Raw genomic sequence first — 18,246 nt, 5'->3', positions numbered from 1 at the left:
TCTCATGAAATTATTCTAAATGTCCATAAGACATTGGAAGGAATTAGGTGATTGGCCCATCAAGCCTGCTCCACCTTTCCAACATGACTGATATTGGCTGTGTGCTTAGCCCCCTCTACGCGCTTTAAACTTATGACTGTCAGGCCAAGCACAGCTCTGATGCCATATTAAGGTTTTCTGATGACACCACTGCTGTTGGCTGAATCAAAGGTGGTGACAACACACATTCTTTCTCTCACTCTCCTTTTTCTCCCTCTGTCCCTCTGAATATACCTCTTGCCCATCCTCTGGGACACCCCCCCCCGTCTTTCTCCCTAGACCTCCTGTCCCATGATCCTCTCGTATCCCCTTTTGCCTATCACCTGTCCAGCTCTCGGCTCTATCCCTCCCCCCTCCTGTCTTCTCCTATCATTTTGCATCTCCCCCTCCCCCTCCAGCTTTCAAATCCCTTACTCACTCTTCCTTCAGTTAGTCCTGACGAAGGGTCTCGGCCTGAAACGTCGACTGCGCCTCTTCCTATAGATGCTGCTTGGCCTGCTGCGTTCACCAGCAACTTTGATGTATGTTGCTTGAATTTCCAGCATCTGCAGAATTCCTGTTGTTTACGTTTAAACTCACCATAAGATGTTGGCGAGAGGTTAAAAATCTGTCTGAATGGTGCCACGGCAACAACCTCTCCCTCGATGTGAGCAAGACCAACGAGATAATTATTGACTTCAGGAGGAGGAAAATGGAGGTCCATGAGCCAATCTTCATCTGAGAATCAGAGGTGGAGAAGGTCAGCAACTTTAAACTCCTCGGTGTTATCATTTCAGGGGATGTGTCCTGGATCCAGCACGCAAGTGCCCTTACGAAGAAAGCACAGTAGTGTCTCTACTTTCTTAGAAGTTTCTGAAGGTTTGGCATGTCATCTATCACTGACAAACTTGTATAGATGTGTGGTGGAGGGAATATTGATTGGTTGCATCATGTACTGGTTTGAAAACACCAATCCTATTGTACAGAAAAGCATATAAAAAGTAGTGGATATAGCCCAGTCCATCATGGGTAAAGCCCACCCATCATTGAGAACATCTACATCAAAACACTGTCACAGAAAGCAGCATCCATCGTCAAATACCCCCATATTTCTTGCTGCTGCCAACAGGAAGGTACAGAAGCCTCAGGACCCACACCACCAGGTTCAGGCTCTTCAACCTGAGAGAATAACTTTACTCCCCCCCATTCACTGAATGGTTCCCACAACCTATGGACTCACCTTCAATAACTCTGCATCATGTTCTCAATGTATATTGCTCATTTATTATTATTTCACTTTTTATCTCCTTTCTTTTTGCATTTGCAGGGGTTTTTTTGCATGTTGATTGTTGTCCATCCTGTTGAGTGTGGCCTTTCATTGATTCTATTATGTTTCTTGAATTTACTGTGATTGTCCAGAAGAAAATAAATCTCAGGGTTGCATATGGTGACTCCGAACTTTGATTTATTGTCCCTCTCAACCTCATTCTCCTGCCTTCTCCTCACAACCTTTGACGCCCACCAGAGGAATGATCTTTTGTTATTGAGGTTTTTTGTAAAGAGCCAGTTCCTACTGATGGTAAACAAGCAGTCCCACAGCAGAGCACTGGCTAGCTGCAGTATGCCTATCAAAGTCCTTCAATGTTCTAAGCCTGAAAACTGCAATACAAAAGTTCAGAACATGCTGAGGTCAGATAGCAACATGTTTGACCTCCTGCTCTGCCATTGGATTTGGCACCAAGTCTAGAGCCATCTGAACAATCGGGCTAAATACACACTTGCAATGCCACTACAAACATCTCAACAAGTCACTGGCAGGCACAGAAAGGGTAAATGCCCTCTTCTCATTGTTACCGTCATGAAGGAGGTACAGAAGCCTGAAGGCACACACTCAGCGATTCAGATACAGCTCCTTCCCCTCTGCCATCCGATTCCTAAATGGACATTGAACCCATGAACTCTACCTCACTTTTTTTTTGTTTTTATATTGTTTCTGATTTTACACTATTTTTAATTTAACTAGTTAATAGAACATACCTACTGCAATGATTTACGTATTTTATTCTTCTCTCTGTATCATATATTGCAATGTACTGCTGCCGTAAAGTTAACAAATTTTACAACTGATATTGCCAGTGATATTAAACCTGATTCTGAAGTGTTCTTTAAAACTTTGCTTAATTTATTATTGTTTTAAATAATATAACATGCTTAATAATAATTTACTACTCTCAATTTTGTTTTACATTTAAAAGATTTCAATAGGTGTTTTTGAACATCAGAAATGATCAATAGTCTTTGAACATCAGAAGGGTTTAGAAGTAGTGATAGGAGGGTCCTGCTGACAACACGTGCTCTTCAGGGAATGCTCCAGCAGGATGTGGGATGGGATGCAGAGTTACTAAAGGTAACCAGTGTAGGCACTGCATGAGAGACAATCATGAAGTGCAGCCTGGGCCCAGCAGGGTCTGTCTCAATACATTTTCCATTAGTCAAGTAGAAATTCGATTATTTTGAATTATAAAGCAAAGCAGAAACTTGTTCCTTTAAATGGATAATAGTTCACACTTCCACAAATCACTGTGAATTACTGTGCTAATTACCTATTGCAGATACACATTTTGAAATCAGTGAAGAATTACACCACAGATCAACATAGCTCATGATTTTCAACAAGATGAGTGAACATGGATGCAAACTTACTCAGCACAATATCACCAGCTACATGAAATAGATATTTTTCTTTGTATCTTTAATGCAGATAACAGCAGCTTATAAATGCATTTTTGCAGAAAACATTTAAATTGACAATGTTATGAATAATAATGTATTGAGCACCTGAGCTTAAAAAGCAGTAAACAAATACATCACAGTCCCAATTAGAACAACAATATACATATTTGGCGAACAATTGAAGACAAACAGATTGCAGCATGAAATTCAGTGCAGGTTTCTGCCTACATGCAATGTTTTCAGTAAAATGAAAAATAACAAGGACGAGAAGGTTGAGTATCCCTTACCAGAAATCCGAAAACCCAAAAACCTCCAAAATCTGAAATTTTTTTTTGAGTGCTGACATGACATCACAAATGGAAAATTCCACAAGGCGCTGGGAAGGTTCTCAGGCGTGCACAGGTCTCTGTGCACCACAGACAGTTCTGAGCTCTCCCCTCACGTATGTAATAAACAGAGGTTAATGAAAAATAGAAAAACATTGCAAAAAAAAAATGATCTCGAACATGTATTGAAAGAGTGGATTCGTCAGCAGGGTGAACATACGTTGCTTAATGGTATGCTGGCCATGAAACAAGCAAAGATCTATCACGGCGAACTGAAAATTGAAGGTAATTGTTAATATTCAGCAGGTTGGATGCAGAAATTTAAGAAGAGGCATGGCATTACATTTTTAAAGACTTATGGTGATAAAGCATCTGCTGATCACGAAGCAGCAGAGAACTTCATTGATGAGTTTGCCAAGATCACTGCTGATGAAAATCTAACACCCTGAACAGCTGCATCAATACAATGTGTGATGAACAAGTGCAAGAGAAAGGCTGCTTACCAGTAGCACATAAAGTCGGACGGAAGTAATGGCAATCGCAGGCTATCTCGTTATATCTTCCAAAAATCCAAAATCTGAAATACGTCCAGCCCTAAGCATTTTTGGGTAAGAGGTACTCAACCTGTATTACATAAATCACTTAACAAGTCATATTGGGGAAAAAAAACAGAAATGCTGTTTAAGTGACTTCTCCATATATCTTGCATATCTAAAAATGCTAATTCTGTCCTAAGTATTGAAGATGGAGTTAAAAAAAAATCTTCAGGCACAAGACAAATTTTTCTCATAATGTTGTCTCATGCTCCATTCTGAAATCATGGCCTGAGATCAACCCTGACATGGGGAGCCGCCTGTGTAGTGTATGCATGCTCTCCTTTGACAGCGTGGGTTTCCTCCATGGACTCTGGTTTCTTATCGCATCACAAAGACGTGTAGGTTAATGGGTTGATTGGCCATTGTACACTATCGCCAGCATGTAAGTGCTAGAATCTTGATGAGGATGTGGAAGAAAAAGTAGGAATTAATGCAGGGCTAATGTAAACGGGTGGTGGATACTGTGGTGTATTTTCATGCTGTATCTCTCCATGAATGTGATAATAATTGGGCTATAATATTGGTACACTTCACTAATCTACTATACAAAGTAAATAGATTTTATCTGTTATAGTTTTTTTATATGCAGGATCATAGCAACACCAGAAAGATCCATTCAGCATGGATTTTGAGCTTACCTTAGGAACATCTTTTGGAAAAATGCAAGGTTTTTTTTCGCTTTCATTGTTCTTACTATAGTGTCAACAGAGTATTCAAGGATACTGGCCCAGTGCCAAGAATTGAATGAAATATACATTCAAGACAGGAAGGCCATGATAGTAATGGAATTCTCATGCAATTCTTCCACTTCAACTGCATGACAAAAATTGTGCAAGCAGGAGATAATAAGTGGCCTTGGGGAGTTAAATGAAATTAGAGCCATCAGCAGAATGTAGTAACTTACATCAAATTCAATGACGGGTTTCCAGTGATGTCGAGATTTAATTATGCAGATAGATAAGATTATTCCAACACACCAATGTGAATCCTGTAGGTGATCAATCTGCACCTGTACTGACCTCAAAGATAACATGTTAATATATCTGGTATTAACAGCGGGAATTCAGTATGGTTGATGCTAATTGAAACGTTTCACTTAATTAAGGCAGTGTTTACCTGCCATTCATTCACCGAATCTCTGTTATCATCCAGATCCTGAACACAATCATGGTCTGCAGTATTTTTGAAGCCCAGAGAATGAACATTACCACCTGCTTCAAAAGGTCTTTAATTATATCGATACCCAGGAGCAGTGTGAACTACCTCAACAATTATTGCCCAGTAACATTCACCTCTAATGTGATGAAGTGCTTTGGTGGTGGCTAGAATTAATTCCTGCCTGAGCAAGGACATAGGTCTGCTGCAATTTGCCTACTGACACAACAGGTCTACAGCAGACAAAATCTCATTGGCTCTCCACTCAGCTTTGGAGTAGCTTGATAGCTGTAAAACCTACATTAGGCTGCTGGTTATTGTTTACAGCTTGCAATTTGAGCATCTTCCTCTCTCTAATCAACTTTATAAAGCTGGTCCTTGTACCTCCCTCTGCAACTGGATCCTTGACTTCCTTATTTTCAGATCAGTCAGTGCAGATCAGTAATATATATCTTCCCCTCGCTGACAATCAACACACATGCACCTCAAGGATGCATGCTTGGACTACGGCTCCATTCTATCTACCCTCGTGACTGAGGGGCTAGGCATAGCTAAAATGGCATCTGTAATTTGCTGGTGACACCACTGCAGAATCTCAGATGGCCAAGCACCCAACCTCCTACTCAATGTCAGCAAGACAAAGGAACGGTGTATGGACTTCAACAAGAGCAAGGCAGGAAACCACACACCAGTCCTCTTGAGGAGTCAATAGTGGAAAGGATGAGCAGCTTCAAGTCCCTGGGTGTTAATATATTAAAAGATCTATCCTGGGCCCCAACACATTGATGGAATGGCAAAGGCGGCACACCAGTGGCTCTACTTTGTTAGGAGTTTAAGGTGATTTGGTACATCAACGAAGACCTGCAAATTTCTACAAATGTACAGTGGACAGCATTCTAACTGGCTCCATCATAGGCTGATGTGGAGGCTGCGGTGCACGGGACGGCAAGAGGCTGCAGAGGGTTGAGAATCAGCCAGTTCTATCACAGGCACAACTCTCCCCATTATCAGGGACATCTTCAAGCTGGGAAGGTCTTCACTATGATGGAACTGACAACAATTTTAAGCAAGAAAAAAAAATCATTTCCACCAACCACCTGTAATGTTTTAAGCATGGCCCCAGTGCTCTTGTATCCTATGAAGTGCCTGTCTCAAAAAGCAAACAAATTGTAATATAATCTCCCTCAGAATATTGCAGAACTCTGCAAGTTTTCAGAAGGCATTGCACAAAGGATTTATTTTTACCGTCAGTTTTGAGGGAGTCAGGGAAATGCATCTCAGAATGGGCAAGGCAAACATCAAGTCTTTGCCTGGTCAGTGTTGCATTCAGCGGACCCAAGTGCAGGACACAGGCATGGAGAGCGGGTTAGGATTCTTACACGGACTTGAACATTGACTGGGACTCGGAGCCTGGTCTTGGACTTGACCTGGACACTGAGCAACAAAACCAAACAACGTCAGACAATTCGTATCACGGCTCGAGGCAGCGGCAAACGGCCTGCAATACTCAGTCGGACATAAGACAGCAAAGTAAACAACGACAGTCAATTCATATCTCAACTCTGGGTAGCACATGAAGCAGCAATTGGCTAGCAAAACTCAGCTGGACGGCAGGCTCTCGACTCGACCCAGGAACTGCGGATGGCAGGTTCTCGACTCAACTCCTTCTCGGCGGCCCGGAACAAGCATAGCCGCACTGCTGAAGTGGCAAACCAGCAGCGAGTAGATATAAGCCGGAGTTTTTATGCTGCCGGTTCGAAAGAGGATCAAGTGCCCTAATCAAGGAGCCCAGTGGAACACGGGGAAAAGGAAAGCAACTGAAATGAGGAGTCAATGGACCGGACCGTGACATTCAGATTGCTTGTTCCTTTCTGGCTCTCATGAGTCAAGGCACTGACACAAATATTTTACGTTTTGTGGTGAACTATTAAGCAGTCAAATGGGCCAGTTATTGACCACGTTGTAGAGATAAGCAAAACACAATATTTGAGCCAAGTTATACTCAAAATTTGCCAAAATCAGATCAGTTTTGATCTTACTAAATGGTGGAACAGGCTCAAGGGGTTGTATGACAGATTCTGCCTCTTATTTCTAATGTTCTTACTAATTCAACTTTGGGAGATTTTCAAATGAGACTGTCACTCACAATGAAACTCGAGTCAAATGGCATATTAGCTTTACCATGCATCATCCAATAACAGCCTCAAGTTGCCTCTCAGGAGAACTGAAATACCAGCAACAAACAAAAGAGCCAAAGGCAGAGATACTATGCAATTATACAAAAGCAAGCCGAGTTTTCATTCATCAGGCCACCAAATCTTATATTTTTTCTGCATTTTGGTATAATCATTTTAAGAAATCTAATGCATCAACATATCCTGTCACATCTGCTGGCAGCACAGGGCATAAGATTTCAGCCTCAGTGAAGAACACCTGTAGAAATGGTTTTGCATTGGAAGTTCCATGTGCAAACCAGTCTAATCCTTGCTAGGAATGTGGGAACGAATGCAAGAAAATGATGCTACTTTTGAGAACAGTTCAAAGTTCAAAATTTCAAAGCAAATTTATTATCGAAGCACATATATGTCACCATTTGCAACCTCAAGATTCAATTCCTTGCAGGCATACATAGTAAATACTAGAAACAAAACAGAATCAATGAAAGACCGAACCCAGCAGTATGAACAAACAACCAATGTGCAAAAAATAACGAACTGCAAATTCCAAAGGAATAGTAATAATAATAACAACAATAATAATAAAGAAGCAATAAATATCAAGAACATGAGATGAAGAGTCCATGAAAATGAGCTCATAGGTTGGGGGTACAGTTCAATGATGGGGCAAATGAAGTTGAGTTAAGTTATCCCCACTGGTCAAGAGCCTGATGATTGAGAGGTAATAACTGTTCCAGAACCTGGTGGTGTCAGTCCTGAGACTCCTGTACCTTCTCCTTGATAGCAGTAGTGAGAAGAAAGTATGGCCTGGACTATGGGGGTCATTGGTGACAGATGCTGCCTTCCTATAACAGCCAGTGATATCTTGAAATATAATCACTTTTACAACGAAGTACAGTAACTTTCATCACTGAAAAGAGATGACCTCTGACACATGAATAAATATTCCTGCTAAATTACATGCAAGCTCATGTAGATGTGCTCAAGGGTGGGGAGGGCTTTACCCATGATACACTGGGCTGCGTCCATTATTTTTCGTAGGATTTTACATTCAAGGGCTCTGGTGTTTCCATACCAGATGGTGATGCAGCCAGTCAATATACTCTGTACCAAACATCTATAGAAGTTTGTCAAAAGTTTTAGATGTCATGGTGAATCTTCGCGAGTGTCTAAGGATGTAGAGGCACCACTTGCTTTCTGCGTAATGATACTTGCGTGCTAAGCCCAGGACAGGTCCTCTGAAATGATCCTCTGAAGTTCAGCAGAGTGAAATACCCAGGGGGATCAGAGTGCAACTCACTTCGACCAACCTAAATCTCACCTGAATTCTGCTCAAATACCTGGACTACCATTGCATGGACTGGCCATTTCCTGCTTCCTAATTCACAGCCCAAGTTGCTTCTCCAACCAATGCAGCAGCTGCAGCAATGGCAAATATGGTTTGCATTACAATTGATGTAATTGCTTTGGGCCCTGCATTCTTCATGTACAGGGATACTGTGACCACAAAGCCATATTTGCATGATCATCTATGAACTGATTTTACACCTTAATTTAAATTATAGCACATTAAATATTCATAACTGAATTTCTAGGCTACAATACATTTTTAATAGATGGTACAAATTACACATTTCAAATAGAAGGCACACTGAAAAACTCTTCAATGCATCATGTATGGCACGCATCATTTTGTTACACATGACCGAGTATTCAGCGAAATCAAGACCCAACTATACTTTGATATCTAACGCTATACAAATACAACATCAAGCCTTAGTAAGAGTTAAAGTGGCAGACAGAATATGCACAATATTCACACAATTTAGAATAATTTACAGATGTAAAATAAGACTCTACTATCCAAATCTGGTGTCTGAGCTTGCATGAAATTTAGTAGGAATATTTATTCAAGTGTCAGAGCTCATTTCTTTTCTGTGACTAAGGTTACTGTACTTCATTGCAAAAGTGATTACATTTCAAGATGATATCACTGGCTTGAAAGTGCCTTGATTAATCTTGACATTGCAAAGGATGCTATCAGCAAAAAGGCCTTTTTTGCTCACATCGTCCATTTGCCATGGATGCAATGCATCTTATCAATAGATTGCCTTTCATGTAGCTTTACTTTAGAGTGTATTAAAATTAAAGTTATAACCTATCCCCAACAGAGAAAAAAAATCTGTAAATCCTCAAACTCTCTAAGAATTAGATTTTCTCAAATAACAGAATTATCCAACAGAAAAGGCAATTAGACAAATTTAATTGCACTTATTCTTTGATATCTGCTGATTTATTATCCATGGACCTGCATATTTGCAAAGTCAGCCCAGGCTGCATCGCAAATTCTTTCTAATAAGTATCATTATACACATGTACATGTGGAGGAATCAGTCATTGTCTGCGTAAGTATGGTGATCGGTTTCCAGACCACTTGTGTCAAGTGGCTCCCTGCTGTGTGCTGTTCTAACAGACAGCAGTTTTCAATTATACATCTATGTTATGATTTCAAAAAGTATCACTCCTTTTAAATTTCTATGGAAGTATATTATTAGCTAGTATTATTTTCTTTTAGGTATTTAAACACATTTGAATACTTCACATTTTACTATGTCTACTTATGCAATTTTTTTTAGGAAAATATAGTGTAAGTTTACATTTATTTGGGAGGAAAGAAGTATTGAATAAAATTCAGAGGACCTTAATGGTAATTACATTCCCCTATCTATCTTTGATGAGGATTCATCACCTTCTTAAATGTAATTAACTAATGGATCAGTCAAGAATATTTATATTTTCCAACTTGACAAAGGAAATGCAGCAGTACCATTCTACTTCAAGTTCAATTTCTGTTTATTGTCATTCAACTGTAAACATGAATACCATCAAATGAAACAACATTCCTCTGGACAGAAGTGCACAACACTGTACATATAACTCACACACAACACATAGTAATATTACCACAAATAAATTAATAATAAGGTGCACAGACAAAACAAATTAAAAAGTAAAGTATAACACTATTGGCGTTTTATACATGATGAGATTCATACGTGGCGGCAGAGAGTTCAGTAGTCTTATGGTCAGGGGGAGCAAGCTATATGTCATTCTATCAGGTACCTCTGCCTGATGGTAGGGGGTCAAAGAGATTGGAATTACATCATATTTTCATACAATAATAAGTAAATTAAATTGGAACTTATCAAAAGCAATATATCCATTTTAAAACTTCTTGATCTCTACATAGTTCATTAAGTGTTTTAACAATTACGAATAAGGATTTGTGCTCTTAGACCTTAGATACAAGTTAATACTTCCACATTTGAAACATTATCTTGCATTTACCCATGGCCCAGTAACCAGTGCAATCTTAATGCTGCTTTCTCTATTGTGGGTGTCTGCTGCATCATATCCTGCCCATTGAAATCTAAAGAATAGTCACCATCAATGCAACCAATTTCACAAGCAGAAATTGCTATTCAAAATCATAACTTGTGTATAATTAACAAACAGATAGCTTTTATAAATACCTTTCCAAAGCTCCCTTTCCCAATTGCACGCAGTATTTGAAAGTGGTCAAAATTCACTGCAAAAGAAGAAATAAATCATTTGAATGGCATTATAATCTCAGTTTTATCACTATTCTCATGCCAAAATATCAATTCCACATTTCTCTAATCCAGAACTCTCTCTCTTGCAGCACTGGAGAAATTACATCACTAGTTAAATTGGTCAATGGTACTGGAAGATATGCATATAATTGCAGTCACATTAACTCTACCCACTTTTCAACTGTAGTATGAATATTCCAAGACCTTTATATATTCAAGTTGAGCGTGTGCCAGTAAGGCACTCAGTTTCCAGCAGAATTATTCTTTACTGTAACAGATAGATTGAAGGTATTAGTTTCCTTAACCACCTCCTTTCACATTTCCTGAACATGTGCACTGCATTTTCTGGCATCATGTACTGAGTAAAATAATTAGTCATTAACCACAGGAAATAAAAGACAAAGAGGATGCTGATATCAGGTGAAATAATTCTAGGGATATTAGAAATTCAATAATACTGTTACATTACAATAGAAAAGATTTGTAAATTTAACAGAGACAAAACATTGTAATATAACATTGATTAAAATTATGTAAAATCTTTAAGATAAGGAGGAGGAATAGTTCTAGCCTTTCCAACGAGTTGCATTGTATCTGAAATTCCTCCCCTGTTTCACAAACTGATTAAAAGTCACACTTGCTCAAGTTTGACAAATGAATTAACATAGAATTATTCTAGCATTCTAATGGGCAAGAATCAGTGCAAAATGTGATTGGTAACATGCTCTTTGAAGAGTATGAAGATTTTCTCTGAGAATGAGACTGATAAATGGACAAAGTAATTTTGACATAATATACAATGTAATAACCCACCTGTAGCATCACACAATGCATTTTGAAAACGCAAGTATCTATACATATTTGTAAAACCTATTTTAAATTACACAATTTGTTTTTAAAGCATTGTATAGTTGAAATAGAAACATCTACTTCTTTGGCAAGGATATTGGTTCATAATGGGTGAGGCAGTCAGATATTACTTTGGTAAATTCACATTTCTACCTTCCTGCTTATGAAAAGTGAATCAATGAATCTGGAAAAAGCTAAAAGTGGAGATACAAAACCGTGGAATTATCTAAGCACCATTATAATCAATTCTGTTTCCAACATAGTTTTACTTCTGTATTCAAGCATTAAGCTCAACACAAAATTTGCTTTCAGAATTACCATTCTACGCCTGCATGAATGATTAAAACATTAAGAACAATTAAGTTTCTAAATTTTGTGTCAGATTTTAAAGATATAGGATTGATTGTGATAAAGACTTCAATTTTGGGAAAAATGTTTTATTTCCTGGTCTCGCAACCAACCTGCAGCAGTGAGCACAATGACAGCCCAGGAGAAGAAATTTTGGTGTTCAAATGCAATTTGAAAGTGTTGTGAATCTGGCAACCAAGAGAAGAAAGAGGGAAAATGGAGTCAAGCAGGACAAAAGTTTTGTTGCAGCTCTTTAATTTTCACTGACTCTGCAGCTAGGGTCTATGAGCAGTCGAAGAAAACTCCAGAAAACTGTATAGCAGGAATACTGAGGACTGTAGTAGGAGTTGATTGCACCATACGCCTCATACAAAGCTGAAAGCAGGGAAGCTGAGCTGGATGAAAGAAGCAAATGTGCAAGCATTGACACATTTGGTTACATCCTATTATGCACATCACACCACCGACCTCATTCTTGATGTACACCAAGTACATCATTCTTCACCTCAAGTTAGCCTGCAGCTGTGCCCTGTGTTCCCTTTGCTACACTTTCTCATATCCCCTTCTCTCCACCAACCACTGGCACTCCGTCACAGACACTCTCAATAAGACTTCTCCATCCAACTATTCACCATGGGCAATCTGCTCACTTTTACATTTTATTCTCTTTGTAGAAGAGAGTGAATTAGCAGTGCTAGACAACAGATTACATCCCAGTGAACCTGGGAGTTGAGGACAGTGAAACAGGGAATGCCCAACTACTTGACAACAAGATTAAATACTTGATATTTAATACAACCATTCCCCCAGTGAACAACTTCGGGACAAACCAAAACCTCATCTGCCAGTCAGGCATGTCGCAGCCTTTCACTGATTACTAAAACGTCACTCAGTTTTTCCCCTATATTTATCTTTCACGCATTTCATTGTACTGCTGGCATAAATTAAATTTCACAACATATTCCAGTGATGTTAAATCTGATTCTCTGCAATTTGTTTTCTCTTTTTTCCAGCTCTGTCCATTAGTTCAAAACTTTGGCTGTTGTTCTCTCACTGACTCTGCCAGACTCACTAAGTGCTTCTACAAATTTTGCTTTTTTATGATTCAGCAATGTTTTTAAATCACTTTACAATTACAACTCAAACACTACTTTTGTTATTTAATCTCTCTTAATCACCATCCTGTCTCAGACTTTTTTCTTCTCTGCCTCTCGCCCTTTCTTAGCATCTGAAAGTTGGTTGTTTCCAATATTTACAGGTTTTGGTGATACCTGAGAAATTAATTTCTTTATTTCAATATATCTAGCCTACTGAGTACTTCCAGCAGTTTCTTTTTATTTCAAATTTTCATCATCTGAAGTATTACAATTTTGAAAAAATCATCTCACTGCAAGATTACTGTTCAAGCACGTCCTTGACTCTGTGATGCTGAGATGCATCCTGGGATGCACTGCGACACATCGTCAGTGATGTAATCTGGGGTCACCGGGAGTTTCAGGTCTTTCAACATCAGACACCATTGCCCAGCCTGCCCTGCCAGGGTTGACCAGGCCCTGGCTTGTGTCCCAGCAGCATTCAATCTGTAATGTTTAGAATCTAGTTGATCTACCAGATGACAGAGCCCCTTCCACTGCTGGTGAAGTTGGTTCACATGCCCTTCTCTTACTTCCTTCACAGAATGAACTTTCGACATTTCATCCTAATGGCCAGAAAATAAACAGTAACCACAGGTGCAGAGCATTTTCTGTCTTATTTTAATTGCTGGGTTTGTTTCTAGCTCCATAGTCACAACATGAACTGATATATTCATTGTATGGCACAGTATAGCATGCTGTTTAATATATATAATGCACAATACAAAATTAAATCTTTATATTTTAAGACCATAAGAGCAAAAATAGGCTATTTGGCCCATCGGATCTGCTCTGCCATCTGATCATGGCTGTTTTATTTCCCCTTTCCAACCCATTCCCCAGCCTTCTCCCTGTAATTAATGTAATTTTTGACATTATTTGATACACATTTCCCTCTCTCCAACTTTATTCCCCATTTTCAGGAACCAGACAGCACTTATTGGCCATTGCTAAACACTTTTAGTAAACTGGGCAGTGGTGTAATGGCATCTGCATCAGGCTTTGAGACGAGTGGTCCTGGGTTCGAATCTGGCCAGCACCTTGCACACTTTCCATCCATGCTGAGCTGAGTGTCGAGCTTCTAACTCAGTCTCATTTAAAAATAAAACAAATGCTAAAGATACAGCGAGGTTGCTGCCCGGTGCGTCACAAGAAATGGAGAGCAACAACAACAACAATCACCTCAGGGGTAGCCACCTTGAATCACTGCAGTCCAGCAGTTTCCCACAGTGCTGCTGGCCATGATTCCAACATAGAGATGAAGAGTTGGTGAAGCATTTCCAAGTCAGGAGATCGTGTGCATCTTGGAGGGAAGCAGACTGGCACTGGTGTTCAGTGCTACAAGTAAAACTGGCAGCAGAGGTAGTGATCTTGACTGAGAGCCAATGCCCACCACCTCTTACAACTGCCCCCTAGCACCAAACAAACAAACCATTCCGAATGCCTGGTAAAGCTGTGGACAGCAAGAACGAATACTGTAGCTTCATTCTCCATCACAAGCAAAGAAAAACATTATCTAAACTCATAAAAAAGTAATACAACTTATTACTTTGTAAGTCTGCACTGGGGAGATATTATGTGGCAACGAGCTTATCAATTTCTCACTTTTTCTTACACCGATAGCTCCAGTTCCTGCGAGCACTTGTTAAGCATAAAATATACGATTCACTTTGACAATATAAGCTAGAAAGATAAATAATTATAGATTAAACATACACCTTTGCCAATATGCCCTTTTAGTCTATCAAAGGACATAACTGGAATAGCAATTTTATCAAAATATTCCAAGCTGTAATACGACAATGTGCAACATACAACCTTCCTTTTGAAAAACTTGATGTAGCACATCTAGTGGACCAAACTATAATACCTGCTACATCCTTTCATTGACACCTGGCTCACATCCCAACTCGCGTTGCAACCTGCTGTCAACTCATCTGCTGTCACTTGTCCTTTTTCCAACACATCTTTTCTCCAACACATCTTTTCTCCCCAGGACTGTGCCACAAATATTTGAAACTAGCAATCGATTAAACTGATTATCTACAGAGGGAAAAAAAAATCAGTTTAGGCTACTTAATGTACCATAAATAGCCACCACTGACTGGTGTTTAACCCATGTAAACACTATTCAGGTAATACAGACATCTTCCTCACATTGCCTTGAAAACAAACCATTATCATCCATTATTAGGACATCACAGAACCCCCTGCTGTAGCTGGAGTGAGTAAATTACCATTAATTCCAGAACCACATACATCTGCATTGCACAAAAAAACAAACTCTTAAAACAAATCTCCTCATTCCTCCAATTGTTATCCTAATAGAATAAGGAAGATGTCCCCAAAGCTCTCCTATTGGGTTCCTTGTTCGGTGGATATTCGCTGTCCAGGGCTGGGAGGGCCTTTTTTTAATATTTTTAACCAAGCTCAGCTTTCTAATACAGCAGTTGACACTTCTAGAGATCAAAGAATTGTTTTTGAGCAACTTAAACTTCAAACCAATATTCTTTGTTCAGCTTCTTCTAGTAAATGGAAACCAGTCTTCAGTTCTGAACATAAATTGGAAGCAATAAACACAGTCTCAGGTTAAAAATGCAACTTTGCAAACAAACAGCACTGTCTATGGAGCACAGACAGCTGATCCACAGCACAGGACTGACTGCTCAAGAGTGCAGTGTAAAACAATGGGGTTATGGTAACTGGCCTATATCAAACCAGACAACACTTAAACTATTTAATTCAGGAAGTTTGCAGACCAGATTGATAATATCACTTAGCACGTCAAATAGATGATCTATCAATAGTTAGAAGATATGTGTACCCTGAGAGTCAGCCTTCACAGTACTAAATGTTCACAGTACTAAATGTGGGTGCCTAGAAATTCTGTTGCCAACAAGGAAATGAACCTCAAGGTAGCATACAGTAACATATGCATACTCAAATAATAAATTTACCCTCAACTTTGAGAATGTGTGAATTCATAGGTACAACCAGCTAGATCATTCAGTGGAGCACCACATTAACCAAATAGATGCTGTAACCGAACAAAACCTGACTATTTTAGTAGGTTAATTTCACCCTCACTACGACAGACTTTATAATCTTGATATCCCAAACAACTCATGATTCGCATCCTTAGCAACGTGGAGCAAATGGTAGCTGTCATCATTGCAGATGCAGACATTGTGGCCAGTAGAAAGAATTTTAATAACCAGGTTGTGAACAGGAAAGAGCCTATCAGGGAAATACAGCCCTTCCGTACAGTTACCTGTCTATCAATGATGGTGGGAAACTGCCTCGGTCTGACCCATTCACAAAATGCAGGACAAATCCAGCCTGGCTAATCACTGTCTGAAATTTGAACTCTGAAACATCAGCAAAATGAAAGAATTCTTTGTTCCTCTTAAATATTTCACTTTGCAACCTTAACCATGACCTTTAGTTCTAGTCTCACACAACCGCAGTGGAAAAAGCCTGCTTGCCTATACCCTATCTATATCGCTCAATTTTGTATGCCGTTATCAAATCTCTCATTCTTCTTGGCTTCAGGTGACATTCTCAGAGGCAACATGCAAGAAGTTCAAAGCTATCCATCCAAGTCAATGCAACCCTACCACCATCCAAAACATTTATTAACCTCAGCGATGATGCTCAGTTTTTAGTGCACATCACCAACCAAATGTGCAGCAGTTGTTTGCCCAGGCCACTGTCATAGCAACTCCAAAGTCCAACCTTACATCCCCACCTTGAGAGGTGGAAACGGGCAAGGCCGGCCAACAGGGCGCTGGTGAAACTGTACAGGCCAATCCCCCACACAGTGGGTGCATTGGATTGCAGAAGCGTTGATGAACTCCAACCATACCTTCGACTTCAGAGGATGATGGAGACAGCAGCTCATTGATGGCCTAAGCTCCACTTGGGAGCTAAGGGACCAAGTAAGTATGTCATAGCAGCTCCAAAATCCATGATGTCTAAAGCCAAGTAGAACAAAAGTAACAGGTTCAGAACTACTTGCAAGATCCCTTCCAAACCACACGTCATTCAGGCTTAGAAATACAGTACTGTGCACTCATATACAGCTAGGGTGCCTAAGCCTTTAACACAGTACTGTATTTATTTTACATATTCCACTTACTGCCATCACAAAATACAACAAATTTCATGACATATGTGAGTGATGATAAACCAGACTCTTATAAGGGTCTCTATAGTGGCCTGAGAGGAGGAAGGGAGAAGGGAGTGGGAAATTATGTTTGGGAAAAGGGGAAGGGAGAAAGGAGGAAGCAGGAAGCACCAGATGGACATTCTATAATGATCAATAAACCAATTGTCTGGAATCAAATCACTTTGCCTGGTGTCTCAGGGCTGGGTGTGTCTGCACCTGTCCCAAACCCCTGCCTTTAGCACACCTTCTCTGACACCAGTCCCACACCCCTCCCATGACACTCCTGTCTTACCGTGCCCAAGATCCTTTGATCCTGCCAGATGTACAAACTTGTTCTCCTCTCCACATTGACAAATACAGGACTATACTGTGTCTAGGACTTCTCCACAGTACTGTATCTTGCTTCTCTTTCCCCGTCACTGTATTTCGATACTGGAGCTCCCTATGCAACAACACTGTGCAGTACCTTCACCAGAAGAACTTCAGCAGTCCAAGAACACTGGGTAATAAATGCATGCCTTGTTTGTAAAACCCAAATGCTGAAAGTGGACTTTAAAATGATTAAAAATGTTTGCAGTTTACATGTCTGCAAAACTGGTAAATTTGGTTTCTTGTTTTACTTCTGGGGAAAGGGAAGATTCTATCTTCATAAGTGAGCGGGCTTTTCACATTCCACTACTCTCACTCTCCAAAAATTGTCTCTGATTTAGAAGGTGAGAATGGTGTAGCCATATTCAATTATCTCTCCGCGCCCCCCCCATCTCCTCGCTGCAGTACTATCTTTGACCCTTTCTCCTTGCTGAAAGAACAGTGAAAAATTGATAGACAATAAAGAAACCATAATCGCTATTTCATGTGTGTAGCTATAACTTAGATTGCAGATACCGCACCTGATAGCTTAAGGGGTATTGGTTTCGATCTTTTTGAAGATATTCAGGCAACAACACCTAGGGAGCAAATCAGTGATAATATAGGGAAAATTGAGAAAAAGATTTAAGTTATTGAGCAGGGGGTGGAAGTGGGTGGGGGGGTGGATTTGGGTGCTGGAGCAGAACAAAAAGGTCAGCAATGGGGCATAGACCAGAGAGACCAAGTTACACAGGTGGTGGCAGTGCCATTTGAAAGAGTG

General features: G+C 39.8%; 1 protein-coding gene across 3 annotated transcripts in view; it reads right to left on the bottom strand.

The window, feature by feature from the left end:
- LOC134358999 (serine/threonine-protein kinase 32C) overlaps positions 1-18,246 on the bottom strand; it is a 269,000-nt gene that overhangs the window by 150,186 nt on the left and 100,568 nt on the right. For all 3 annotated transcript variants that reach the window (XM_063071768.1, XM_063071769.1, XM_063071770.1), the window contains exon 2: positions 10,539-10,594. In XM_063071768.1, the coding sequence (XP_062927838.1) occupies positions 10,539-10,594 (56 nt within the window). The remainder of the gene's footprint in view (positions 1-10,538; positions 10,595-18,246) is intronic.

This window comes from Mobula hypostoma, chromosome 19 (assembly GCF_963921235.1).
Source record: "Mobula hypostoma chromosome 19, sMobHyp1.1, whole genome shotgun sequence".
NCBI lineage: Eukaryota > Metazoa > Chordata > Chondrichthyes > Myliobatiformes > Myliobatidae > Mobula > Mobula hypostoma.
The sequence above is the reverse complement of the archived record's forward strand: the minus strand, read 5'-3'. Positions and strand labels throughout refer to the sequence as shown.